The sequence below is a fragment of the Ischnura elegans genome, chromosome 8, assembly GCF_921293095.1.
Source record: "Ischnura elegans chromosome 8, ioIscEleg1.1, whole genome shotgun sequence".
NCBI lineage: Eukaryota > Metazoa > Arthropoda > Insecta > Odonata > Coenagrionidae > Ischnura > Ischnura elegans.
Window position 1 is genome coordinate 17,013,223 of NC_060253.1, and position 23,706 is coordinate 17,036,928.

Below are 23,706 nucleotides of genomic sequence, written 5' to 3' on the forward strand. Positions count from 1 at the left end.
AAAATATATCGAGTCGGTATTGATGGACATGACCCATTATTTATATTTTGAAGTCTATCTATCGGTCTCTATCGGTCGTGTGATAATTACAACACAGTAAGTGGTTGGAAAGGTTGGCATAATTTATGTTGATTTTGTATACAAGCTAATTGTTAAGTTCTTAGGTTATTTATGTGTTTATGTTCCAGAATTTTCCTAAGATATTTGAATATGATAGCAAAATTCTGTTTACATTGGCGTCAATAGCCTTCGTACGCAAAGACTTGATTTTCATGTCGTTTGCTCAGCCAAATGCTAGCTTCTATACCTTGCATTGCATTTTAAGCGTTTTCATTCAGTATTTGCTTAATGTACTATGCCTCCATATCGCGTTTAACATGTTTCTGTGATTTTGAAACTATAGAGTCGAGTTTCTGATTCGTTTTTTGTCTATGCATTTGAATGTTTATAAATATAATATAACATATCGTCATGAAAGGCAGCAATAAAAAGTAAAACACACTTTCCTTCATAATCATATTATCTGCAGCAAAGCAATGTTTTCTCAAGGATGTAGGATTGTTATGAAATTTTATTTACACAGCATCACAGACTTCATTGAAATTTTTTACTACGAAATTCGTGAATGGATACTTGGGTTAGGTATTCACATGTCGAGGCATCATTTGAAGTAGACAAAGAGATATTCATTGATATAAATCCATTTTCACATTCAAAATGTTTCATTGCGTGGCCATTCAATCATTGGTTTTGATGATGTAGGTATTATTGAATGTACATTTCTCTAATATATATAACCCCTTAGGTTAACATTCCAAGAATTAAAATAATGGTAAGCACAAAAGAATTCAACAAACACCCATACCTCATTCAAAATATGCGTCCAACTGAGACAACCACAGATCGGTAAATCTTCAAATTAACGCGAGAGAATTTCACTATTTCACCCACCTTCAATGAACTTATACACCATCAAACTTCGACTAACATATAGTCCAAACAACCGTTTGCAGTTAATCATAGAAAATGATACTAAAATGTCGTGAAAATATCATCATTTTAATATTTACTTCACTGGAAACATGGAAGGGCATTACCTATGCACGAAGCTAATTAAAAGCGAGCTTTTATTCAGCCAACTCAGTCATTAACATACAAAAAGCTGGTGGGGAAAAGCTTTCAATGACGCAGTATTCCTTTACATTTGCAATAATATGAGAAAACGAGAAAATGCAGCTTAATAAAATCTTAGCAAAATACAACACGAAAATCCAGTCGCCAGAAACATGTAAACAAGTACGCATTTAATATCGTGTGTCATCTTTTTCTTCACTTTTTCGCAGCATTCATTGCCAACACTCAAAATTTCAATGCATGATCGAGACTTTAGGAGCTAAAGTGCCACTTTATAAAGTGAGATCCTTGAAACGACTCTGCAACAAACTTTAGCTAAAGTCTCACTTTACCGTAAAGAGAGACTTTGTAAAGTGAGCAATTTCAGTGTCGTCTATGAGTCGCACCCTTAAAAAATCATACATTGTTTGAATCAGGATGGCAGCACACAAATTATCATTATTCACTTACCACCTTTGGCTCAAATGAGGGATCTTCACTTATCCTACGGCAGAGTTTGATGAAATCCTCATCTGCTGTCAATGGCTATTGGCTGAAATTCATCTCCTCCACATCAGCATCCTTTCGCTTTGGGTCACAAGCCAATAAAGCATCTACTTTCCTCTCCAAGTGAGAAAACCCAGGTTCCATTCCTCCCATCCACATGAGGAGCTGGCTATTCTGTAGTTTTAATTTACTGCAGCCTGTAAATATAAAATTGTTATAAATACACTAATACCAATTGATTTGCTTACATTATACTTCCTTAGCAGACTTGGTACTTAATCATCATAAATCCTGCCTACATGCTTATCAAACAGGTGATAACCATAGATTTTAATATACCACTAATTTTTCTATCAACAAACACGAGTAATTGATTACATAACAAAAATTTTAAGGATTGCAATCTTATTGTACAGAAACAACTTAGAAACGTGTTACTTATGCCCTTGAGTGCAATATGTCAGTTAAAATGTACTAAAGCACAAATCAATGCCTAAATTATATAATTATATATAATGATCGGAGAGAGTTCAACTGATGGCTATGTTTAGAACAGCTTATTAATTGCTATTATTCTTCGACATATTCCCAATAGTTACTCATTTTCAAGAAAAATCATTCATAAACGAGTTAATTGAGGTTGAGACTAATGTTTTAATGTCATAAAGAACTGTTAACAAAGTGGATTCTACTGCGAGAACCCTGATATTTCAACTTTAACCGTCTCAATGGACTTTTCACTATGCCAGCGAAAGTAAAGACCATGCTAAATTGTAATTACCCTGAGAATAAAATAATGAGTAATCTTAAATAATTATTGGATAGTAATTGGCGGTTCATTAATCATACATAAGTATCGAATGGAAAAAAATGTTCCATTTACTTACATTTACATGGTCAGCACAGCAGAGATGGATTGATGCTGACAATGGCAACTTCTTAAATCTCTTCGTGACGCTAAAAGCCACTGTTTCCGGGAATTCAAAAACTTATTCAGGCGTTGATTCAATTGTGCATGAAACAGTATTCTTTCAATCCCTTTTTGTCGGTATTCACTACGAAGACGGATTATTTTCTCCTTCCATAGCATACTTAAACCAAAATTTGCTAGTAAAACAAGATTTTTCATCACAGCTAACTTCGCAATCACAAAATAACGGTAACTAGAGATGGGCAAAAAAATCGATTATACGTAATAATCGATTATTTGCTTTCGATTATTGCGATTATTGAATCGATTATGGACATCCGATTATTTTGCATAATCGATAATTTGAATATAATCGGCGGGAATAAGATGCGTGCTCACTTGCGAGATTTTTTGCGAGAAATTTTTTCTTTTTACATTTTCACCCCTTCTATAGTTTCAGAACAACAAATGAATGCTATTTTGAAGTTTACTATTGTTTATAACAATTAACTAAGTTTAAACAAAGTTAGCAACAATGCTAATAACATTTACCAGCATTAACGATTTCTACATACCTTACGGGTTAAACAACAACAAATTAATGACTTAATCTACATTGTTCATAAGAAAATGTAAAGTTTAAATAAAGTTAGCAACTTTTAAAAATTTAACAATTTCCGCATGTTGTACGGTTGAGAAGAGTTGGCTGAGTCTTATACCTTTACTCTTTGTTGATTATAACAATTACTAAAATGTAAACAAATTTAGCAACTTTTACAAAAATTAAGAATTCCCACATTTTATACGGTTGAGAAACGTGGAATGAATGATACTCTTATTCTATTATGTTTATAACGATTACTAATGTTTAAACCAAGTTAGCAACAATTTTAGCAACAATTTCAAAATCTTAACCAACAATAAAGGAATGGTTTATTGGAACTCTATAGTGTTAATAATAATTTCTTAAGTTTAAAAATAATTAGCAACAATTTTAACACCATTTTTTAAAGTAAAAATGCGTGACGGTGTAAAGAATAGAAAAAGAGCATAGTTGTGGTGCTTTAACTCCCAAAGCTTGATATATACTCATTGATGTAAGCATACCTTTACATTGTATAAAATGTACAAATTTTCTACAGCCTACACAACTGTATAAATTTTCATAAAATTTATGAAATTTATACAATGTAAACATTTTATACAGCTTTATACAAATTCATACAAAATTTGCACATTGTACACATTCTGTATAAAATTGTATACATAGTATACAATTTACACGTTTTATGCATTCTATACAGCTGTATACAATTGTATACAAAATGTGCACATTGTACACATTCTGTATAAAATTGTATACATTGTGTACAATTTACACATTATATACATTCTATACAGCTGTATACAATTGTATACAAAATGTGTACATTGTATACATCCTGTATAGAAATTGTATACAAAATTTTCACTGGGGACATGACACTTAAAATATTATACTCGCAACAAAATAGTTAACATGACACTTAAAATACAAATAAAATACTTAATTACTACCGTTGATTAATAACATTATCAACTATTCACATTAAAAGGCACCCCAAACACGAGCACGTTGTAGGTAACAAATTCAATACGTATCAGGTGTAGCGAACACCTCACGCTATATTGCATTTTTTTGACTATTTTATTCTATATTTTACTCACCGGTGGAAAGTAAGGCCTGTTTTCTTCCTTTCCGTGCGATTATTGCACCCGTAAGCCGAGCAGCAAACCATCTGCAAATGCAAAGTTTAAATAGCATATATCTGCCTAACGGAATGTTTCCGGATGTAGATAATAATATCCATGAAAATAAACACACTAATAAATATTTACGTACCTTTATATGACCTCAGTAGCCACTGGTTTCAGAAAAAAACAATATTTACTTAACATGTAAGCTTACGGCAAATCGACGAAGCGGGGAAGAGCATGATGGCTAAATGCGCAAAAGTACCGTTATGCCTGGCTTCACCTCAGAGCGCTTATGCCCCCTCCAGATACCTCTATGGAGGAGCCAATAGCTGAGCGTTTTCGTCTGCCTAATATCGTTGCGAAAACAATGCATATTAAATAGTAATTATTAAACAAACTAAGCAACAATTAATGCTGTTAATCGAAAGTAATGATATTTACGATACACTTTATCGAATAAACTGCATTTCATTCGTATTCCTCCCGAGTGCACATACTCTATTGCTGTTACAATATTTTGAATGACCATTTTTAGTACTGAATAGTACTATAGTACTTCAGTACTGAATAGTTCGGGATGTTGATGCATCAACATCCCGAAGCCACTTCTAACTTAAAATTACATCCAAATAATTACAGCGAGAAAGAGTACATACCTCACAGTTTTTCGTAGGGGTGAAATGTTTTCTTCTTATCGCCCAAATGCACTTCTTCTTCAACTCAGGATCTTTTGGAAAGCTAAAAACTTGAACCATGTCCCGGAGTTTCCGTTACATCCCGACAATACACACACGAAAGGCATTTTTAACAAAAATATCTCACAAACACGTTTCTGAAGCCCAGTGAATGAAATTAAAGAATAAGGGAAACTTCACCATTACCAGACACTCTATTTTTCACAAACTTAACCACAAAAATCCCTGAAATGTGGTGAGACGTGACGTAAACGATGCGATCTCCAACGGCTTCTGCCAGCTTGTGAAGGCATGTGATCTTTCTAGGAGGATATGGCACGATGGCACCACCCGCGAAAGAAAATAGTCCCAGACCGAATACAGTTTTATCGATGAGATACAATTTTATCGATGCATATGAATTTGCCAGTCCTCTTGCATCTTTTTTCGTCATTAAAGGAAATAAATAAACAAAACCTTTTAAGTAACTTCCTAAGAGCGATTTTTGTATCTTGATGGTCCACCCTCGTATTCAGGTACGAAAACTTCCTGTGCCGTCTGGGCAATATATTCACAATCCGAAGTTTGGCGTTAAAGCAGCAATTATATTCGCCAAATTTGCGTTTGAGTCCCTACATAGACAGTTTTTCTATCCACTTCCCCAGTCTGTCATCAGTGAATTCCAGGCCATGATGTAACGCGCGCACGCTCCGTCACGTGTTTTCAAACAGTCGATGAAGATTATTTTTTAAGACTCACATCTCAGCTATAAAACATTATTCATCCGCGAAATTTTCGGCAAGTACCTTTGAAGTAAGGATCTTATTATTCTTGTACTTTTAAAGAAGTTTGCATGTTCCCCATTGGTTTATATTTGAAGTTGAAATAATTTGTTGCGCATTTTAAAATGTACGAAAAAATGTCCGAAAAAATGTACCGTGTAACCACCAACTCGTGTATCTTGTCCATGAGAATGTACAAGAATCTGTTCAGAAAACCATTCAGAAAAATGTACAGATTCTTGTACATTCTAATGTACCGTGTAACCAGGCCTCTACACTATTCTATTAGTAATATCAATCCAATTAAGTAAAATGGATTAAACTTAAAAATTTCTCCGAGCTCTTGGGGGGTTTTAACCCCCAAAACCCCCCCCTCGCTGCGCCACTGCACTTGATTGGTTGTTTGTAAAAAAACGAGAAACGGATGAACATTGTTAATACATTAAACAAGCTTAGCCTATATCATGATAATGGTGATAGCATCGCTATTTTTCAGTCTCTTCCTACGTTGATCAACTTTATCAGTGCTTATACCATCAGTTTAAATTAAATTAAACACATGGTATTATTTTTAGTGTGCTTAAATACAAGTTGTGCCCTTATTGCATAAATCTGCATCTACATTTTCTTGTCTCTTGTTATGATTTCTTAAGAAATATCCTTGGCATTAATTAAATAAACACTTCTTGCTGAAAGCCATTGTGAATTGGTGTTAATTTCTTGGAAATGGTCCAGGAGGTTGTAAATACATAGTATATTTACAACCTCCTTGGAAATGGCTTACGTAGCTGGGTAGGTAGTTGATTGATGGCACATAAGATGGCAGCGCCGTCGAAGTACCAGTATTTCTAGTGCCGATACTCCGGTAGTACCGCTAAAAAAATAATGGCCGGTACTACCGAAGTAGAAAAAAATAGTACTCGGTACTATCGAATACCGGAATTTTTGCCTATGCCTACGGCAGTTGTTTCGTTGTTATGTGGTCATGCTCGTCGTGTTTTGCTGATCAGCAACTTTGTTAGAACTTACGAGCTTACTTACTTATCGTCAGGAATGGCGTCTGGTAGAGAGTCATAGATTTCAGTTCATTTTTTAAAATCAATCATGATTAACATTCCGTCTCTGTATCCTCAACGTTTAACTTACATTTGCAGAAAAGCCGCCAAGAACACCGCGGGCGAATGCCAGTGTACCTCGTCCTGAGACAACTGTGCCCGTGATTGGTGGGCGATACGCAGGTAACTCGAGTTTTATACATTTTGAAATAATTCATTGTGTATCGACCGTACATCTTAAGGCCGTTTTACTCGGGGAACGGAATTGCGCAGGTTAGAGCTGCATTAATTTCTAAAATGGCTAAATTCCGTGTACCGTGTAAAACGGCCTTTAGAGTAGATTTACCTCAGGCGGTGAGGTGCACAGTCCCGCAGGGGCGCAGCTAGGAATTAAGGCTTGGGGGGTTTAGATGCAGCCAATACCGGGGTGTGTGTGGTGTGGAATACCCACCAGGATAAGCGATAGGTGCGAGATTAATGAATTGCGGAATTTTAAGATACACGGTTCAAAATGGTGAGTTTTACGGCTTTCTCAGGGATATTTTATTAATTCTTACACTATTGTATTAGTAATATCAATCCAATTAAGTAAAATGGATTGAACTTAAAAATTTCTCTTAGCTCTGGGGGGGGGTATTTAACCCCCAAAACCCCTCCCTTGCTGCACCATTGCAGTCCCGGGCAGGAAACTGATAAACCGCAGTAGCCGAAAATTTCCTGAGATCGACTTAGCGATGCCGCTGATCCACGCCACCGCTGTCGAGAGCAACGGACACTCAGTTCATAGTGGTGCATAGAGGAAAGGCCTTTTACCCTGCCGGTCGAAAAGGTTATTGAAGCTCATCGTAGACGTTATTACCTGTTATTCTTATGGCTGGGTGCCCCTGACCTAGGCGTGATCGTTTCTTTCCTTCCCCCCGCCCAGGAATCGAACAAGCTCCATTTGTGTACAGCAAAGGAAAGAACTCGGGAAGGGAAAAAAGAGGTGGCATCCTCACTCATAATTTTGTAAGGTCAGGGAAGCTTTATATTTGAGAATTTGCTTCGCTCAACAATATGAAGAACATTCAGGTGCTATTCATATTTTGCTAACTTTAATAAACTGCCTAGGTATCCTAAACATCTTCCATAATTATGACCCTTGATCGGTAGGATACCCTAGAGGAATTCTCTCATGATACTTGTGTACCCAGGCTTTGTGATTGCTTGAGGTTGTTAAGATATAATCTGTAAAGTTTGGTGGCGAGGCTTATGAGTAATTTGAAAGATTGTGTACCCTAAACCCTGATAAAAATAAATTCCCCCATGGTGGGTAAAAGAGAGGTAAAGGAAGGGTAGTAGCCATCATGGTGGGTAATTACCCTTGTACAACCCACGCCCTACCCTCCAAGGAGGGTAAGGGAAGGGAAGAACAAACCTTCGTCTAAACTTCCTGAAAACTCCTTCGCTTACCATCTGTATACACTGCATTAAGGGTAAGGGAAGTGTAGTCCTATGCTTCATCTACCCTTCCTTGGCTCTCCTTCACTTACCATTCCTGTAAACTTCATCCAACATCTATTAAGGGAAGGGTAGGTCTATACTTCATCTAACCTTGGCACCCTTCACTTAGCATTCCTCTATCCTTCGTCCAACATCTATTAAGGCTAAGAGAAGGGTAGGGCTATACTTCATCTACCTTTCCTTGGCAATCTTTCGCTTGCCATTCCTCTATCCTTCGTCCAACATCTATTAAGGGTAAGGGAAGGGTAGGCCTATACTTCATCTACCCTTCCTTGCAACTCCCTCCCTTACGATACATCTACCCTTCTTCTGCACTCCATTAAAGGTAAGAGAAGAGTAGGGCTATCCTTTGTATACCCTTCCTTGGAACTCCTTCCCTTACCATCCGTCTACCCTTCCTCTACATGCCAGTAAGGGTAAGAGAAGTGTAGGGCTATCCTTTGTCTACCCTTCCTTGGAACTCCTTCCCATACCATCTGTCAATCTTTCCTCTAACTCAATTAATGGTATGGCAAGTGTAGGGATATCCTTTGTCTACCCTTCCTTGGGACTTGGCATTTATTGCTGAGGAAAAAATATCCTGAAAGTATCTCCTCAGCTACTTTTACCTGCTAAAGAGTATTGAGTTCTGTAAAAGAACATAAGCAGTCTTTGAAAGCAAAGATAGAAGGGCGGCACAACTAATCTATGAGAGTCCCCTAAGGAAAGCAATAATATACACAATAGTTTCTATAATAGTGTGGAAAAGCTCTTTTAGAAGAGCTTTCATTAAATTTTTTAGGATATACCTATCTGTGTGGCTGACAATGAGACATTGCCAGAGTGATGTTCGATATTTGAATGCCGAAGTTATTTTCTGAAACGAAATAGGTATTGTAGAAAAAAGTCACAGCTTTCTTCCATATAGGCCCAGGTGTGAAAGATATTCTCATCTTAAGATTTTGTACTATAACTCCCGTTGATAAGCATCAATTTAAAAGTTCCTTGATAGCCGAGGTTGTTAAGGTGCTACTTCATCATCTCCCATTATACGAGTCTTAGAGTCAAGACCTTTTGAAGGCTAATTTTTTTCTGTCTTATAATTTTAGAAATCACTGTTACAACTCATCTCCATTCGTTTAATTTAGTTGCTTAGCGATTTTTTTTAAATTTTTATATTAATTTATGGATTTTTAGTTATTATATTAGTCCTACCCTTCCTCTACCCTTCTCCTACACTCCAGAAAGGATAATGCCTACCCGCCAATGTTCTAAAATATGTTCTGTCTACCCTTGCTGAAGGGTATAGGAAGGGTAGTCCTATCCTTCCTCTACCCTTCATTGAGACTGGCCCAACCCTTCATCTACCTTTCCCTTATATGCCAGGAAGGATAGGACCTACCTGCCAATGTTCTAAAACAAGCTCCGTCTACCCTTGCTGAAGGGTATAGGAACGATAGTCCTACCCTTCTATGAAGCTTGCCAAACCCTTCTTCTACCCTTCCCCTACACTCCAGGAAGGATAAAGCCTACCCACCAATGTTCTAAAATACACTCCGTCTACCCTTGCTGAAAGATATAGGAGTAGTCCTATCCTTCCCTTACCCTCATTAGAGGGTGGACCATCCCACAATGGAGAGTTAGTTTTTATCAGAGAATGGTTACAGGGAAATATTTAGTATGTATGTAACCTAAATCATCTATTTCATGTCTCCGAGAAAGCAGGGAAAACGATACCTATTTGCGAACATATACATATAATGAAAAACACCTATTTGCCACCATCCAAAAGCATTTTCATCCCTCAAGTATTTGCTCTACCTGTCTCACTTGTCAGTTCATAGAAATCAGAAGTGACCAATGCATTGATATTTCAGAGTTCACAGTTGTTGATGGCGACGCAATGAGGTACAGTAAAAGGGGAATGGCTTTTTGGTCTCTTACATGTTTTTTTTCCTCCCCAGGTAACGCAATGCCACGGGTGCGACCTGATCCACCAAGATCTGCAAGGCCTGTGCTTCAGCCTCGCACAGGTGCAATTAAGCGACCTTTCTGTACAAAGCACGAAAATTTAACGGAGACTAAAAATTCGGCAATAGCTCCACCTGGAGCGAGTAAGTAATTTATTTTGTGAACTACTTGGAAAAGCTTTTTCTGTGATGATTTTTATTGTCAATTTTTATTTTTAATTTAGCTAGGTTTCCTCTTTAAAATAAACACTGATGTTTGGCAGTATAAAATAGCTTTCGTTTTAGTTATTCAAATTCATTAAAATTTCTTCTCATTTTTTAGTTACTATTGATGGGCTAACGTTGTGTAAGACAATTAAATTATTTAAGGAAAATATCTTGCTTCGCTTTCTCCTACTCACTAATCGTTCTCTCATTCTCCTATCTCATGTAACCAGCATATGTTCCTCCGTGACCAGTACATTTATCCATCATAGATAAAGCATAGTACATTTACCTAATTACAAATGTTTTTCTTTGAAATCAGTGGAAAAATAATGTAAATAAATTTATTATTGGCCATTAAGACTGGCAGAATCCATTTATGCCATTCAAGGTGATGCATTTATGGTGAATGCAGTGAAAAGCTCAGTCTATCCAATGAACGGAAAAACATTTTTTTCCACACGTTCTTTTCAAATCAAATGATTAAACAGTTTTTTTCGAGGTGCACATCCCTTACTCTTTTCTGCGGTGCAATCAAAATCCAATCACCAGTGAACCACATGTGGCCAAGGCCGTAGCCAGGGGGGGATCAAGGGGGATTGGACCCCCCCCCGAAATGAAAAAAATTAAATGAATACTTTATGCTCGCTTGGTGCTCACACGACGATATTATATAGCGGTGCAGGATCATCTAGTAGTCCAATGCGACTCAAGTCAATAATTATCTAGGCAAATTTGTAGGTGCAGTGTGTGTAGTGTATTGCAGTGTGTGAAATAATAGTGCTGTGAATTAGTAGAGAGGTGAGTGACTTATGAGCCTCCTGAGGGACTGCAGAATTGACATCGACACCGAGGAGTTAATTCATTTGGTCGCTGCAAAAAAAAAGCTAGAAGGCTAAATTCAATTTTATAATAATATTTTTATATTTTCCTTTAAGGGTTTATAATAACTATGAATATTTAACCGTATACACTATTTTATTTATCTTATAAAAATAATTTTATGCTTGTCTACTATTCCATAAATCCCCCCGAAAATATGTTCTGGCTACGGCCTTGCATGTGGCTAACTTTCAAAACACTGATTACACTGACCCCTGGAGTGAGCAATTTCTGAAGATATCATGGAGAAAACTGTGTGGAAAAGCAAGCATCATACAATGGAATTATGCGTAAAAAAGTTGTTGTCACCATGTAATGGGCTGTCATCCAATTCTTCTGTTGGAGACTGGTGAAATGTCCCTGTGACATCTATGGGTCACTCTTGTGGACCAATGCAGAGGGGATTTTCTGTAACATAAAACCTCACTAAAATGGTGGTAAATCAAGGTGTCCTGTTGGCGCTACTGGTAGAGCATCTGATGTGTAATCAGAATGTTCTCGGTTTGAATCCCAGTCTGGCCGTATTTTTGCCCACTGACTTCCCAGCCGGCACAAACCATCAAATTTCTCGTTGGCAGCTGAATGCCATCCAGATGCAAAGAGTAAGTGTGCATCCTTTCATATAGATTCCATCCATATGCCCAACCACTGCCGAGGGGATGCGGAACGGAGATACCACCGCACGTAGAGGGGTGCCGGGAGGATGCACGAATGTGCTGCCATCTAACGGCCGAAAACTGAACTTAGTCGAAATAATATTTCTGTATTGCTTGATTGATTCTCTTTATCTCTCGATTGTTTTAAACAACTCAGGATAAATCAGAGCACGTTTTATTTCATGAGAATAACTTTAATGACTCAGCATAAAACAAGAGACAGGCGAACACTGGACTACATATGAGGAACTCGCTTTTGCTCCCTGGGGGGGCTCTGCTCCCCCAGACCCCCCCTAAAAAGGCGTGCGGCCTGTTATTGTTACTATGTTAGGTCATATAATTTTTGTCTGCCAATTTGTTACTTGAGGGCCATTTACTTTTCAGTTGGCTTGATTAGTTATAAGCAATATTTCCACTTTCAAGTGAACCGAGCATATGGTGCATAGGTTACAATATGAAAATAAATTTTTATATAAGCAAAACATTTTTCTGAGGGACTTAAAAAATAAAATAAATTTCTACGAGTCTGACAGTCTCTTTGATATTCCATTCAAATACAAAAAACGTTGAGAGCAAATTCCACTGTAATACTCAATTCATACTTAATATCTTAACATAACGACTTTACAAAATACAACAAACTGCTGGTAACTACATTTTAATTGATAAAGCACTACATAAAGCGAGTAAACACTGCAAAAGGTGTGTTTAAAATACCAGTTTCTGATCAAACTCATCCCAATTTGGATTCATATGGAGCATTGAATATTTCTGTTGCTTTTACCAAACACGTTTGAAGAATGTAGTTTCGATAAATACTATCAAGATGGCACCCATTAGTTTGATAAAACAACTAAGATCAAATGAATAATTAACCTGATAAAGTGTGAGCGGATGAAAGATTTTCTTCCTAGAAAACCTTTTTTTCTGATTGAAAATCATAAAATTAGGATTTAAATGTAGGTTTTCTCAAAATAAACACAAAAAAAATTGGAGAAGAAATGTGCCTGCGTAGGGTATTGAACACGGGTCCCCCACGCGTAATAACAGACTGTCAACCAGGCTAATCGGTTTACCTTCGTAATCTTAAGAGAGGATGATACACGCAATAGAATTGCATTGGAACTGAATATCAATATCTAGTGAAAATATGCATAGTGGAGATCCTTAACATGAATTGGGCCTAGTAAGAATTTTATCGAAAGATTATTTATCATGATCGCGATTGATACCACTTCAGGAAAACCTCTTTAAAGTTTTGAATGAGTCAGGATACATAAACATCTGCTTACAGCTTTTATACAGCTATAATTCGAAATTAAATCATCTGGTGCGAAGTAGATGACAACTTTTGAATTATAACAGAAAAAGAACGTAAAGAAAAATTAAACGCTAAAAATCATTTTCACCTACTTATTTTTTAAGGAAGGTTTGTTTACATATCTTTCTACTGAAATCGTGTATCAGCAACAAGAGAGGAACTATATTATGTACAATTGTTAACTATGGAATTAATAACAACCACACTTTTGATTTTATAGTTGCACTAATCCTCCATATTCTATTATTCACTGCCTTTGATGCACCAGCTCACAGATAACGATGCAAATTAAAAAGGATAGTAACAGAAAATAGAATGTAAAGAAAAACAAAACGTTATCGCCATCACAAAGAGTGAAAATAAAATCATTTTTACCTACCTATCTTTTTTAAGGAAGGTTTGTTTACCTTATACATATTTCTCCTCTTTTCGTTTGAGTATGCTATCATGTGATCAAATTTTTGTTCATAAGGAAAGAAGCCATTAAAAGAAGGACTTCAAAAATTACTAAGTAAATATCCTACCTTTATCATCCTTTCATTGTAATTCCTTTATCTTCTTTTCCAATTAAGCTCCTCTTGTTTGCATAAACAAATATGTTGCTATGATTGTTTGTTTGTATGATTGCTAAGCCGCCACTGGATTTTGATGGCCATTTTTTGAACCGATCCCCATACTCAATTTTATTTGAATAGACAGATAAATAATTGAAAATTTATTGTTTTCATAATTTTTCCTGGGATTTCAGACAATTTTAGAAGGGGTCTTCTTAAGACTTTTTGTCGTACCTCGTCTCATTCACCCCAAACATTTGTATTATGAGTGGTGAGTGGTCGTAACTGAGATTTATAGTATATAGATACAGGCGTATACAACAGATGATAACTTCTGTACAATATTGCTATCCATCGGAGTCCGATACAACAGTAGAGTTCAAATCCAGGAGAGTAGAGGCCAATGGGTGAGCAAGGGTCAATACTGGGACATAATCAAAATCACTGCAATGGTCAGAATTAAAAAAGGTCACAATAAAATGCACCTAATGCAACACTTAATCTATGAGGCTCTAACAAGTCGAGAAAGGGAAAGATGGCTACAAGACGGCAAGTCCATGTCTACTGCTTTAGTCAGTGGCAGTTCTGTATGTTCGTGAAAATGTAGAATACAGTGAATAGTTATAATAATTCTTAACATTTTATAATAATTAACACGAGAGGATTTGCAGATTTTATAATGTTTAATACTCAAGCATAAGATATTTGACTCAATACATTTCTTCGTTTCCAATTATGAAGCTCTATATATTCTATCTTTTATTCATGAACTAATATGTCATAATTAACTAAATACTGGTTGTAGTTCCATCTTTTAAGTATTAAACTACATCATGAAAAATATTGCATAGGCACTCCTAGGAAAGGATGGCAAAAAGATATTTGGTACCTAGCGCATCCTGTCGCACATTGCATCCTCATTGCATCCACTTCACATGTAGATGCAGCATGGGCTGTGCTGGCTGGGTTCTGGCTTTATCCATCTGCCACTGCACCGTTCTCCTCATCATGTTTCTGTTTCTATCCCTGACTTTCACCTTCTCGGAATTTATTTCATATGTATTGATAAACACACTATTCAAAATAGACAAAGATGACAGTGCTGCAAGTGTGGCAGGCATAAAAATCTGGAAATCAGTGTCACAGTGTGGTCTAACTAGGACTTGGTATGTTTTTCCATTAGTCATTTAAATATTTCATGACTTAAATTCTCGTTTTCACAGAGAGGGCCAAGCCTGCTCCCTGGGATGTGAAGGGAAAGCTCCAGTTGGCTGAGGAGAGGCTGTTAAATTTGAAGGAGACCCTTAAAAGCAAAAATTTGGAGGTGGAGGAATTAAAAAATGACAATAAGCGCTTGCAGGAGAGAAACCAAGTCCTGGAAAAAGAAAATGAGTGAGGTTTACTATTGTTATTCTGAAATATGATTTTAAGCTTTCCCGGTGAATAATGTGGGTAAACTTTTCTCGGGATTCCCACCGGGTTAATGTTTTTAGAACGGCCAATGTTTCAGCCCTGATGATGAGTGCCGAGACGGTACTTGAAACGTTGGCCGTTATAAAAACATTAACCCAGTGGGAATCCCGAGAAAAGTTTACCCATACTGTTATTCTGATTGAACTTCTCAATGAGGCCAGAGTGATTATAATGTGCTAAAGAGCATGCATATCACTTGCTTGACCGCTATCTTTTGGCTACACTTAAAACTTATGCTGTCATCTTGAAGTTTCAGGGTGTGTGAAGTAGGTATGTATTAACATTTGCTCGTATCTCAAATTCAAAAATTTTACGTCTGTAATTTTATTGTTGTTAATATTATTAAATGTGATACAACTTTGACTTCTACCTCTCATGACTCCAACACGTTCAGTGTGCACGGAGGGAGCTGTGTTTGGTCTGCGGAGGGGAGGGAGTTGCGACTCACCAAATAAGATACTGTCAACTGGTCTAAAGTCAGACACTTTTATTGGTAATTTACATATAACGAGTTTGGTTTTTGATTTACGCTAATATTTTTTTTACATAAGAATTAAAAATCAGTCAAATTATGCATTCAGACCGTTTTATTTAATCCATCCAATGTTTTCTGACCAAAAAAAAAGAAAAACGTGTGTCCGACTCCAACCGCCATTCCGCTATTGAGTCGGACAGTCTTTTAATTTTCACAGAAATAAGTCTTTGCAGGCCCTTCTGTCCGGATTTGGACACACAACTGATGAAAAAATGTTATTTAATCAAGAAAAAAAGTCAAAGGGCTGGTTAGGGGATGATTTTTGGTATGGGGGTTATGGAGCTGCATCATAATAAAAAAATATTTTGAGCGAAGAATTGAAAACACCATATTAATTGTTGATCCATCTTTCAATAAACATTATAACCATCAAGGTCTACATTAAAATGGAAATAGGTCACTCTTCTGCTTATTTTTACCTTGTGTGGGGGTTCTAGCTTTTTCTCAATTTGAATTAAATCCACTAAACACCTCTCATCTGTGTGCGGCCATTTAAAATGTTTTCCCGTTTTCCGTGCACATCGAATTTCTAGTTCTTCGTCCTCAACACCTTCCACACATGCAACATAATAACTGACTCTTTTCTTTCGTTGGATTATTCTTCCTCATAGAATAATCCTCCAAGGTCGTTAGTATATTAATTGCGTTTGCTTGGTTTCGTTAGTAGTAGGACCTGCCCGCCTTTGTGACGGTGCAGGATTCCTCGTCCCTTCCTTCCTTCCCCGTCCTTTCCCTGGAGGCGTCGTCGGGCTCTCATCGCGGCGATGCCTCTAATCCTTTATTCCTATCTGTCCTCCCCCTCTCGAGAGGCACGGGCGTATAAGTCTCGGACTTGGTTCCCGGTCCTCGAGAGCGTAACCTTTGCGGGGCCCGCCCTGGGACCCCCGAACCCACTGACTCTTTTCTTGCTGGGGAATTTAACTAACCCCCAATCTCCAACTTCCGGTCCCTCAGGAACACTTATCTCCTTTTCCTCGCAAAGTGCTATTACCACAGCGTTTGAAGATTCCCCATCCAATGTTGAATCATTAAAATGAGAAATTTGCACTGATCTTTGATATGTTTTGCTCTTGTTAGCACCTGACGTGCCCAGATCGGTTTCCTCCGGACGTTTCCTCAAAACATCGGCAGATGTGACGCTCTTACCAGGCTCCAAGTTCATTTTTCTTTTTCTTGGAGGGGCAATACTCTTTTGGCCTCCGTATCGCATTTTCTCCAACAGTTCCATCACTGAGTCACTCACAAGTTGCTCGGTCGAGTTCCCTTCATTAATATTCGAAGTACCTAATCCACTGGGGATCTTCTTCAGAACATTCTCTGGGGATAATGGGTGTATGCTGCAAGTGCGGAAACCAGCCATAAGATTAGCAGCGGCATTGGGCTCCACTCTTTCACACAATCTCTTTAAGAGAGAAGGGAAAACATATTTGGGGAGAGTAACGAGTCTTCTATCGGCTGTTGCTCTCCATTCAGTTAAAATTTCTCTCCAAGCCATTTTAGGTGGCCGAAAAAATGCCACATCCAATGGCTGGAGCAGGTGAGTGGCATTGGGAGGGAGACACACAAATCTGATGTCATTTTCATTGCACAATCTTATCTCATCCGCGCAAAAATGGCTGGACAAATTATCATCAATCACCATTTTTGGGCCAATGAGGCTATTTGCCCATGGCATCACGATGTTTGAAAACTAATCAAGAAAGGTAAGTTCGTTGAACCATCTGGATGCTGACCTATTATATCTAGCACTTCTGGGGCCCCCAAGGGTCCATGTATCCCACATTTTCTCTGATTTGTACACCACATACAATGGTAATGTTCACCCACTTGCTGTTCCCGCGAACATGATGGAAGTGGAAGACATAGATGAGTTCAAAACACTCTCAAGATATTTAGTCCCCCTCTTAAATATGCACACTTTTCCGCCAGGATCTCTTCAGATTCGTCTCGTCATAATGGGGAACATGCATGAAATTATTTCATCATGCTTGTAAGTCTCATTGAATAGACAATTTTTTCACGATTCCAAATATATAAGTCAAAACTCTCCTGGTACTCCACAAACGTCAGAAAATGCTAATTAAAAGTGCTCGAATATCGCTTGAAATCACGTGACCTGAAACGCCTTCTGACGTCATCGCACGGCACACCATTCACTTCACTAAGAGAGTAGAGTGGTTGAGCCTTAATGCAAGATATCGAAGTAAAACTCATCTTTGAGCTTTGTAGTAGTTCCTTAAAGGATCAATTGACTTAATTGACAGAGTGTACTTACGTTGAGAAATATTCCGTTGACAATGTAGGTAAAGTGTATAACTCCATTCTGGAGATCGTCAACCACTTTCTTCTATTACTTTTTTCCTTTGGGACACAAGCAAAAACCTTCTCCGGCGAGAAAATAGAGGTACTTGAGCGCCGGGGCACTATACACGATTTCACACGTTTTACTATTGCATATTCATGCCGCAATACACTTATTCCACTAAGCAAATGATGTAGGAGTGCAGCGTAGATCACAATGTGCAATCAACTTATTTTCATTTAATCTTTCCAATTCTCCCCAAACAATCCCCTTTATTTATTTCAACAACGCCTTGGCAACCCAATATATTCATAATCTGCATTTTGACGTTAGAACAGCAATTATTTTTGCCATATATTTTGCGTTTTAGCCCCTGCATAGACCGGTTTTCTATCCACTCCCTCAGTCTGTCAGCAGTGGATACCGTGCTGTGACGTCACGCTCCGATGACGTCGTGTTTTCAAGCAGCCGATGAAGATTAATTTTTAAAGACTCATAACTCGGCTAAAAAACATTATTCATCCACGAAATTTTGGGCGATTAGATTTGAGGTAGGGACCTTCTTATTAAAGCACTTTTAAAAAATTGTGCATGTTCCCCATTGAGGATGTTGGATGGAGTAACCCCGTCAATCATCTTTCTCAGCTGTTCAAAATATTGTTTGCATTGCTGAGGGTCAACCTGTAAATATGAGCGGAAGTTTTGGAGGAAACTTTGAAAAACACGATATAATCAACACTTGCACTGGAAATTAAAATAATAGAACGAAACCATACCTTACATCTTCTTACAGGAATATTTCTATGAGTCCGCAAAGAGAGTTCAGCATTTCTGCAGAGAAATCCTTCCACCCATTCTTCTCCAGGCAAATTATTCTTAAATTGCAGCTCAGAACGTCCAGATATTGTTTGGCCAATATATGAAGATCAAATTTTGTAAATGGAAAGCCCCATTCCGAAACCTTAGATTTGCACAGATACACAATTGCCTCCGCTTCTTCATTAAACACTGTCTGAGCTCCATGCTCGCCAGGGTGTTTTCCACAAACATGATCAGAAAGAGTTGACTTTGGGATCTGGTATTTCTTGGAAGCAGCTCTGATTGAAAGTTTCTTCGATCTAACTTCCTCAAGTGCCTTCTCAATATCACAATACTTATCCATTTTCTGGGCCAAATATGTAACACCACTTCAATTCCTTAGCGCAAAAAAACACAAACCACACACACGTACACTTCTCACGTCACTTGGCGTTGCTCTGTCCGACTTAAGGTGGGGATACGTCCGCACGCTGTCCGACTCAAGAACGAACGACGGGAAATTTATTTGGCGCTCAAAATTTAGATTTGAGTATATTGTAAATAATGCATACTTTGGAGACAGGGGCGGATCCAGGATTTTTTTCTGGGAGGGGCACAAGCAAGGCCGTATCCAGGATTTTGTTCTGGGTGGGGCACAAGGATACCTCGCAATACAAAACGAATGCAATGATAATGGGACCGTATTAAAAATCTTGCATATTTTTGAGGGTCTGGGGGGGGCACGTGCCCCCGTGCCCCCCCCCCTGGATCCGCCTATGCTTGGAGAGAATATAATTCTTCAGGATTATACTCACCTTTATACTGATTGTAACTCCATTGACGGAGGTCGCATGTGAAAGTTAGACAGTGACATTTTCTCCAGATTTTTTCTGAAATTAATCTTGTTACAACTTCGAGCCCAGTTAAATCGAGACAGGCAGTGTCGCGATTGCTTCCAAAAGGAAACATTATACGCTACGCGATCATATTACATCACAGCGAGTGGGCCGAACATAAACATTTCCATATCATTTCTAAATCAGAACTGCTCGGTGTCTGACTTCACACCCCCTGTCCGACTTTAGACGGAATGCCGGTACTCTCGCCTCACAGCTCTATCTGCTGAGTCGCACATTTGAACTGACTCACTTGCACAGTGCCCATCACTGTTCTGGTGATTATTCATAACCATCAATTTTTAATGTCAACATATTGAGGTCAATGTGCTGTTTTCTTACGTTATGTTTTTACTTCACTTACCGTTTTATCATCCGCAATGATGAATTAAATGCTAATGGCTCTATGGGTTCGTTCGGGGAGCTCACAAATAGCACTGAAAGCGTACTATCGCTGTTCGGGGAGCTCGCTCACAGCGCTGTGAGCGAGGTCATGACGCCATCATTTGTTAGCGCTGACGTCATTACTACGCACTTTGAATGCTATCGCCAGAGAGGTGAGGCACATGATGCTATCAGCACCATATTGCGCCAACTGGCTCCCCGAATGCTCGTTGTCATGTCGTTGTGTACAAATACAAACACAGACACATAAAAAATGGTGGCCTCTTTCAAATAAGTGGAAGTGCGATTTGAGGACCCTGTTGGTGGAAAGTCAGTAGTGGCGAAAGTCTCTCCACTGATGCCGAAAGAGCGCAAAATGGTAAGTGTATGTTTTTATGAATACATGGTTTCATATCAATATATTCTATTTTAAACTTTAGAGCATGCTTGCATGACCCTATACTTTATCCCACTTCTTGTTTTCACCAGGTAGCTCGCTCTACCCCCACCCTTACAGACATGTGCTAGCAGAGAACTCGAGGCATTTTCAATATCCACATGCTTCTCCTCCTTATTGTTCTCTACTTCTTCAATTATTTTTATTTCAATCTTTTAAAATTCTCACCTGCTCATTTGTATGGGCCATGGTTTTAAGTTCAATAAAAATATAACAAATAAAAATGAAACCTGACTTTATTAAACCGACACCCAAAAACACTCGCTGGTTTGAAGTCAACCCACACTGGAAGTTACGTAACCACTCGTATGAGGTGAAGTTCAAAACTGGCACTATCGTGTATGGTGTATGTAGAAATGGCTGCTGAGGGTGAAGCATGACCACATATGTTTACTGCATACATACATACGCAGTACATATGGCAAAATTCTTCATCCTAAAGAGTAGGTAACTTACCCACTCATTTCTAAATAGCATAGCATTAGATAAGCAGATGAATTTGAATGGCTTGTACGGAGTTATAAAAATCCTGAGAAGATATCCCTTCATCAGTGACGCTAAGGCTTGAATGTTAATCGCCGGAGGATCCAGAAATGAACTGAAATCTGAATTTCTGTTGAAAGCCAGACATTTTACCGCCCTGCGAGCCACCCCTTTGTGATGACATGGATTTCTATACAGAGAGCCCTGGGTTGGGGAAGATGGTACCATCAGCCTCACTCAAACCAGGTTAAATAAACCAAAGTAAAGTCAAGTCTTAAAAGTGAGATTTATAGCATAACCTATATGATTTATGGCCATAGTATCATGAACTCTCCGTGAACCATGATCTGGGGTGTGATTCCTGAGTCGATATACTCACATAAATTAATAATTTCAGGATTTTTGAGGCAAGCCTGGAGTCAGAGAAGCACCTTCACTCCCAAATGGCAGAGAAGGTCATCAACCTGCAGATGGTGTGCAATGAACACGAATGCACAATCTCTTCACAGAAGAGAGATTTGGAGCTCTATCAGGGACTTATTGCCGAGTTGCAGGAAAAGGTGAAGACCCTTGATGAGGCTCGCAAGACCATGCACAACAGCTTAATGGAGCTGAAGGTAAGTTGAATGTATTCATCCTGTATTATCAGTGTGTCCTGTGCTGTGAGAACCAGCCTATATCAGGTAATTTTATTTTGCCTGGAAATATTGGGGTAATTTTGGGGAAATGTCGAATCAATTGTGGAATTTTCTAAGTTTCAGCATTTGTGCGCATCTTAAAAACTGTAAAATGTATGTATGGAATACTCCCTGGGAAAGAGGGACGATCTCCCGTGTAAAATGTTTTGCAGGGAATGCTACGCTCTATGATAAATACAATTTAAATTTATCTTACGTTTGGGACTTGCATGTACATTCGTTGTACTCCTTCACAAGGATAGAAAAACTATTAAACCAATAAGAATTTAAAAATTTTTTGATAAAATTTGGGGAGGAGTCATGACCCCTTTGAACCCCTCCCCTGAATCCGCCACTGCCTATGTCTGTATGTTTCTTTTATCTTTTGAAATGCCAGCATAAGAATTTGTAGTGCCTCTCTCTCTCTTTCTCTCACATTATTTGTGGCTGATAGTTTGTCTAAATTGGCAGGCTTATAATTGGACAAATGCATATTGTAGACTCCAAAAATGAGCGTTCAATCCTCGCAACCACAGTAGGTATTTTCCAGGTTCGAATTTCTGTTGGTATAAGTGTCACTTAAAACTTTTCTGGGATGGTTGTGGAGTGGGGATATGCTATGTAAGGAAGGGCATTTGGGGTGAGAAGTAGTATTCATGGATATCACATGCCTGATATGTACTATGGCTGATATGAAATGAAGACATTGTATACTTTTGGAAATCATCTTTTGCCATCAAAAAATGCTTCTGAATGCACGAGCACTGTATGCAAGTCAGTGGGGTAAAAAGCATTAAGGTGAGAACATCGTTTGCACTTTTTAGCAAAGGAAAAACTTGATAACAGGACCTCCAATGAAAATGTATTTCAAAGATAAATGGATTTTTGCCTTCAAATGCATGGAGTCGGTCACAGATGATGTTAACAGAGCCAGCTGCACTCTCTGCCATACTTCATTTTCCCTTGTCAGTATAAAATTGTTTTACGTCAAGAATCACTTTGAGTATTAACTTTGTATCAGCCTTAAATGCTTCCATCTAATTTTCTAATATATTATGCAGTGGTAAAAATATAGGTACTCATTACAAGTAAACATAATTAAAAAATCAGGAAATGTCATTCAATTTTGATGCCTGAAAAATATACAAACTCTGAGATTGGCAATATAAAGAATAGCAACAGAACTAACCGTGCCTTTTTGGGACGTTGCCTACTATGTCAAATGACTCTTGATCAAATTTTTCTTTCTGTAATCACTGGCTCTTAGAGTTTATGCTAGTCAGGAAAGTCATGGAAGCATCTGGGAAATCAGATTATGGCTAGTAAATAACTCCAGTGACAGAAAAAAATGGAATTGGTGGTTGAATACACACAGCATTACTGGGTTTGTGTGGAATGTGAGCATTTTGTTGCTATCCTGGCTGGGTGGCACTGACTAGGAGACACTTTATTTCTTCTACTGCTACTACTACTGTGTACCTGACTTTAATTCACAAATACCTTGATGCATTTCCCATATTGATTTCTTGATACGACTGTTTTGCCATTGATTCTACTTTCGTATCACTAAGGTCTACTGTTGTCCACTGTTACACATTGTGATTTTGAAGTAAGGTTTTCCTGTACATATTGGTGTTAATGCAGATATACTCATCGTCCATTTAGGGAAACATCCGGGTGTTTTGCCGAGTGAGACCTCTTCTTCCTGCAGAGAAGGCAAAGAATGACTCCACTGAACATATTAGCATCGCTAATGAGAAGTCTATTGATGTTTACAAAGGTTAAATTTTCATCTTTTTTAAATGTCTCTATTTTTATTTAATTAATGGATCGCATTTTACATATTTTTATTTC

General features: G+C 38.0%; 1 protein-coding gene across 1 annotated transcript in view; it reads left to right on the top strand.

Annotated features, from left to right (window-relative positions):
- The first annotated feature begins 6,689 nt into the window (after positions 1 to 6,689).
- LOC124164201 (carboxy-terminal kinesin 2-like) overlaps positions 6,690 to 23,706 on the top strand; it is a 32,832-nt gene continuing 15,815 nt past the window's right edge. The window contains exons 1-6 of the mRNA XM_046541422.1: positions 6,690 to 6,786; positions 6,878 to 6,961; positions 10,225 to 10,374; positions 15,071 to 15,239; positions 21,573 to 21,792; positions 23,518 to 23,632. Of these exons, the coding sequence (XP_046397378.1) occupies positions 6,777 to 6,786; positions 6,878 to 6,961; positions 10,225 to 10,374; positions 15,071 to 15,239; positions 21,573 to 21,792; positions 23,518 to 23,632 (748 nt within the window). The 5' untranslated portion in view covers positions 6,690 to 6,776. The remainder of the gene's footprint in view (positions 6,787 to 6,877; positions 6,962 to 10,224; positions 10,375 to 15,070; positions 15,240 to 21,572; positions 21,793 to 23,517; positions 23,633 to 23,706) is intronic.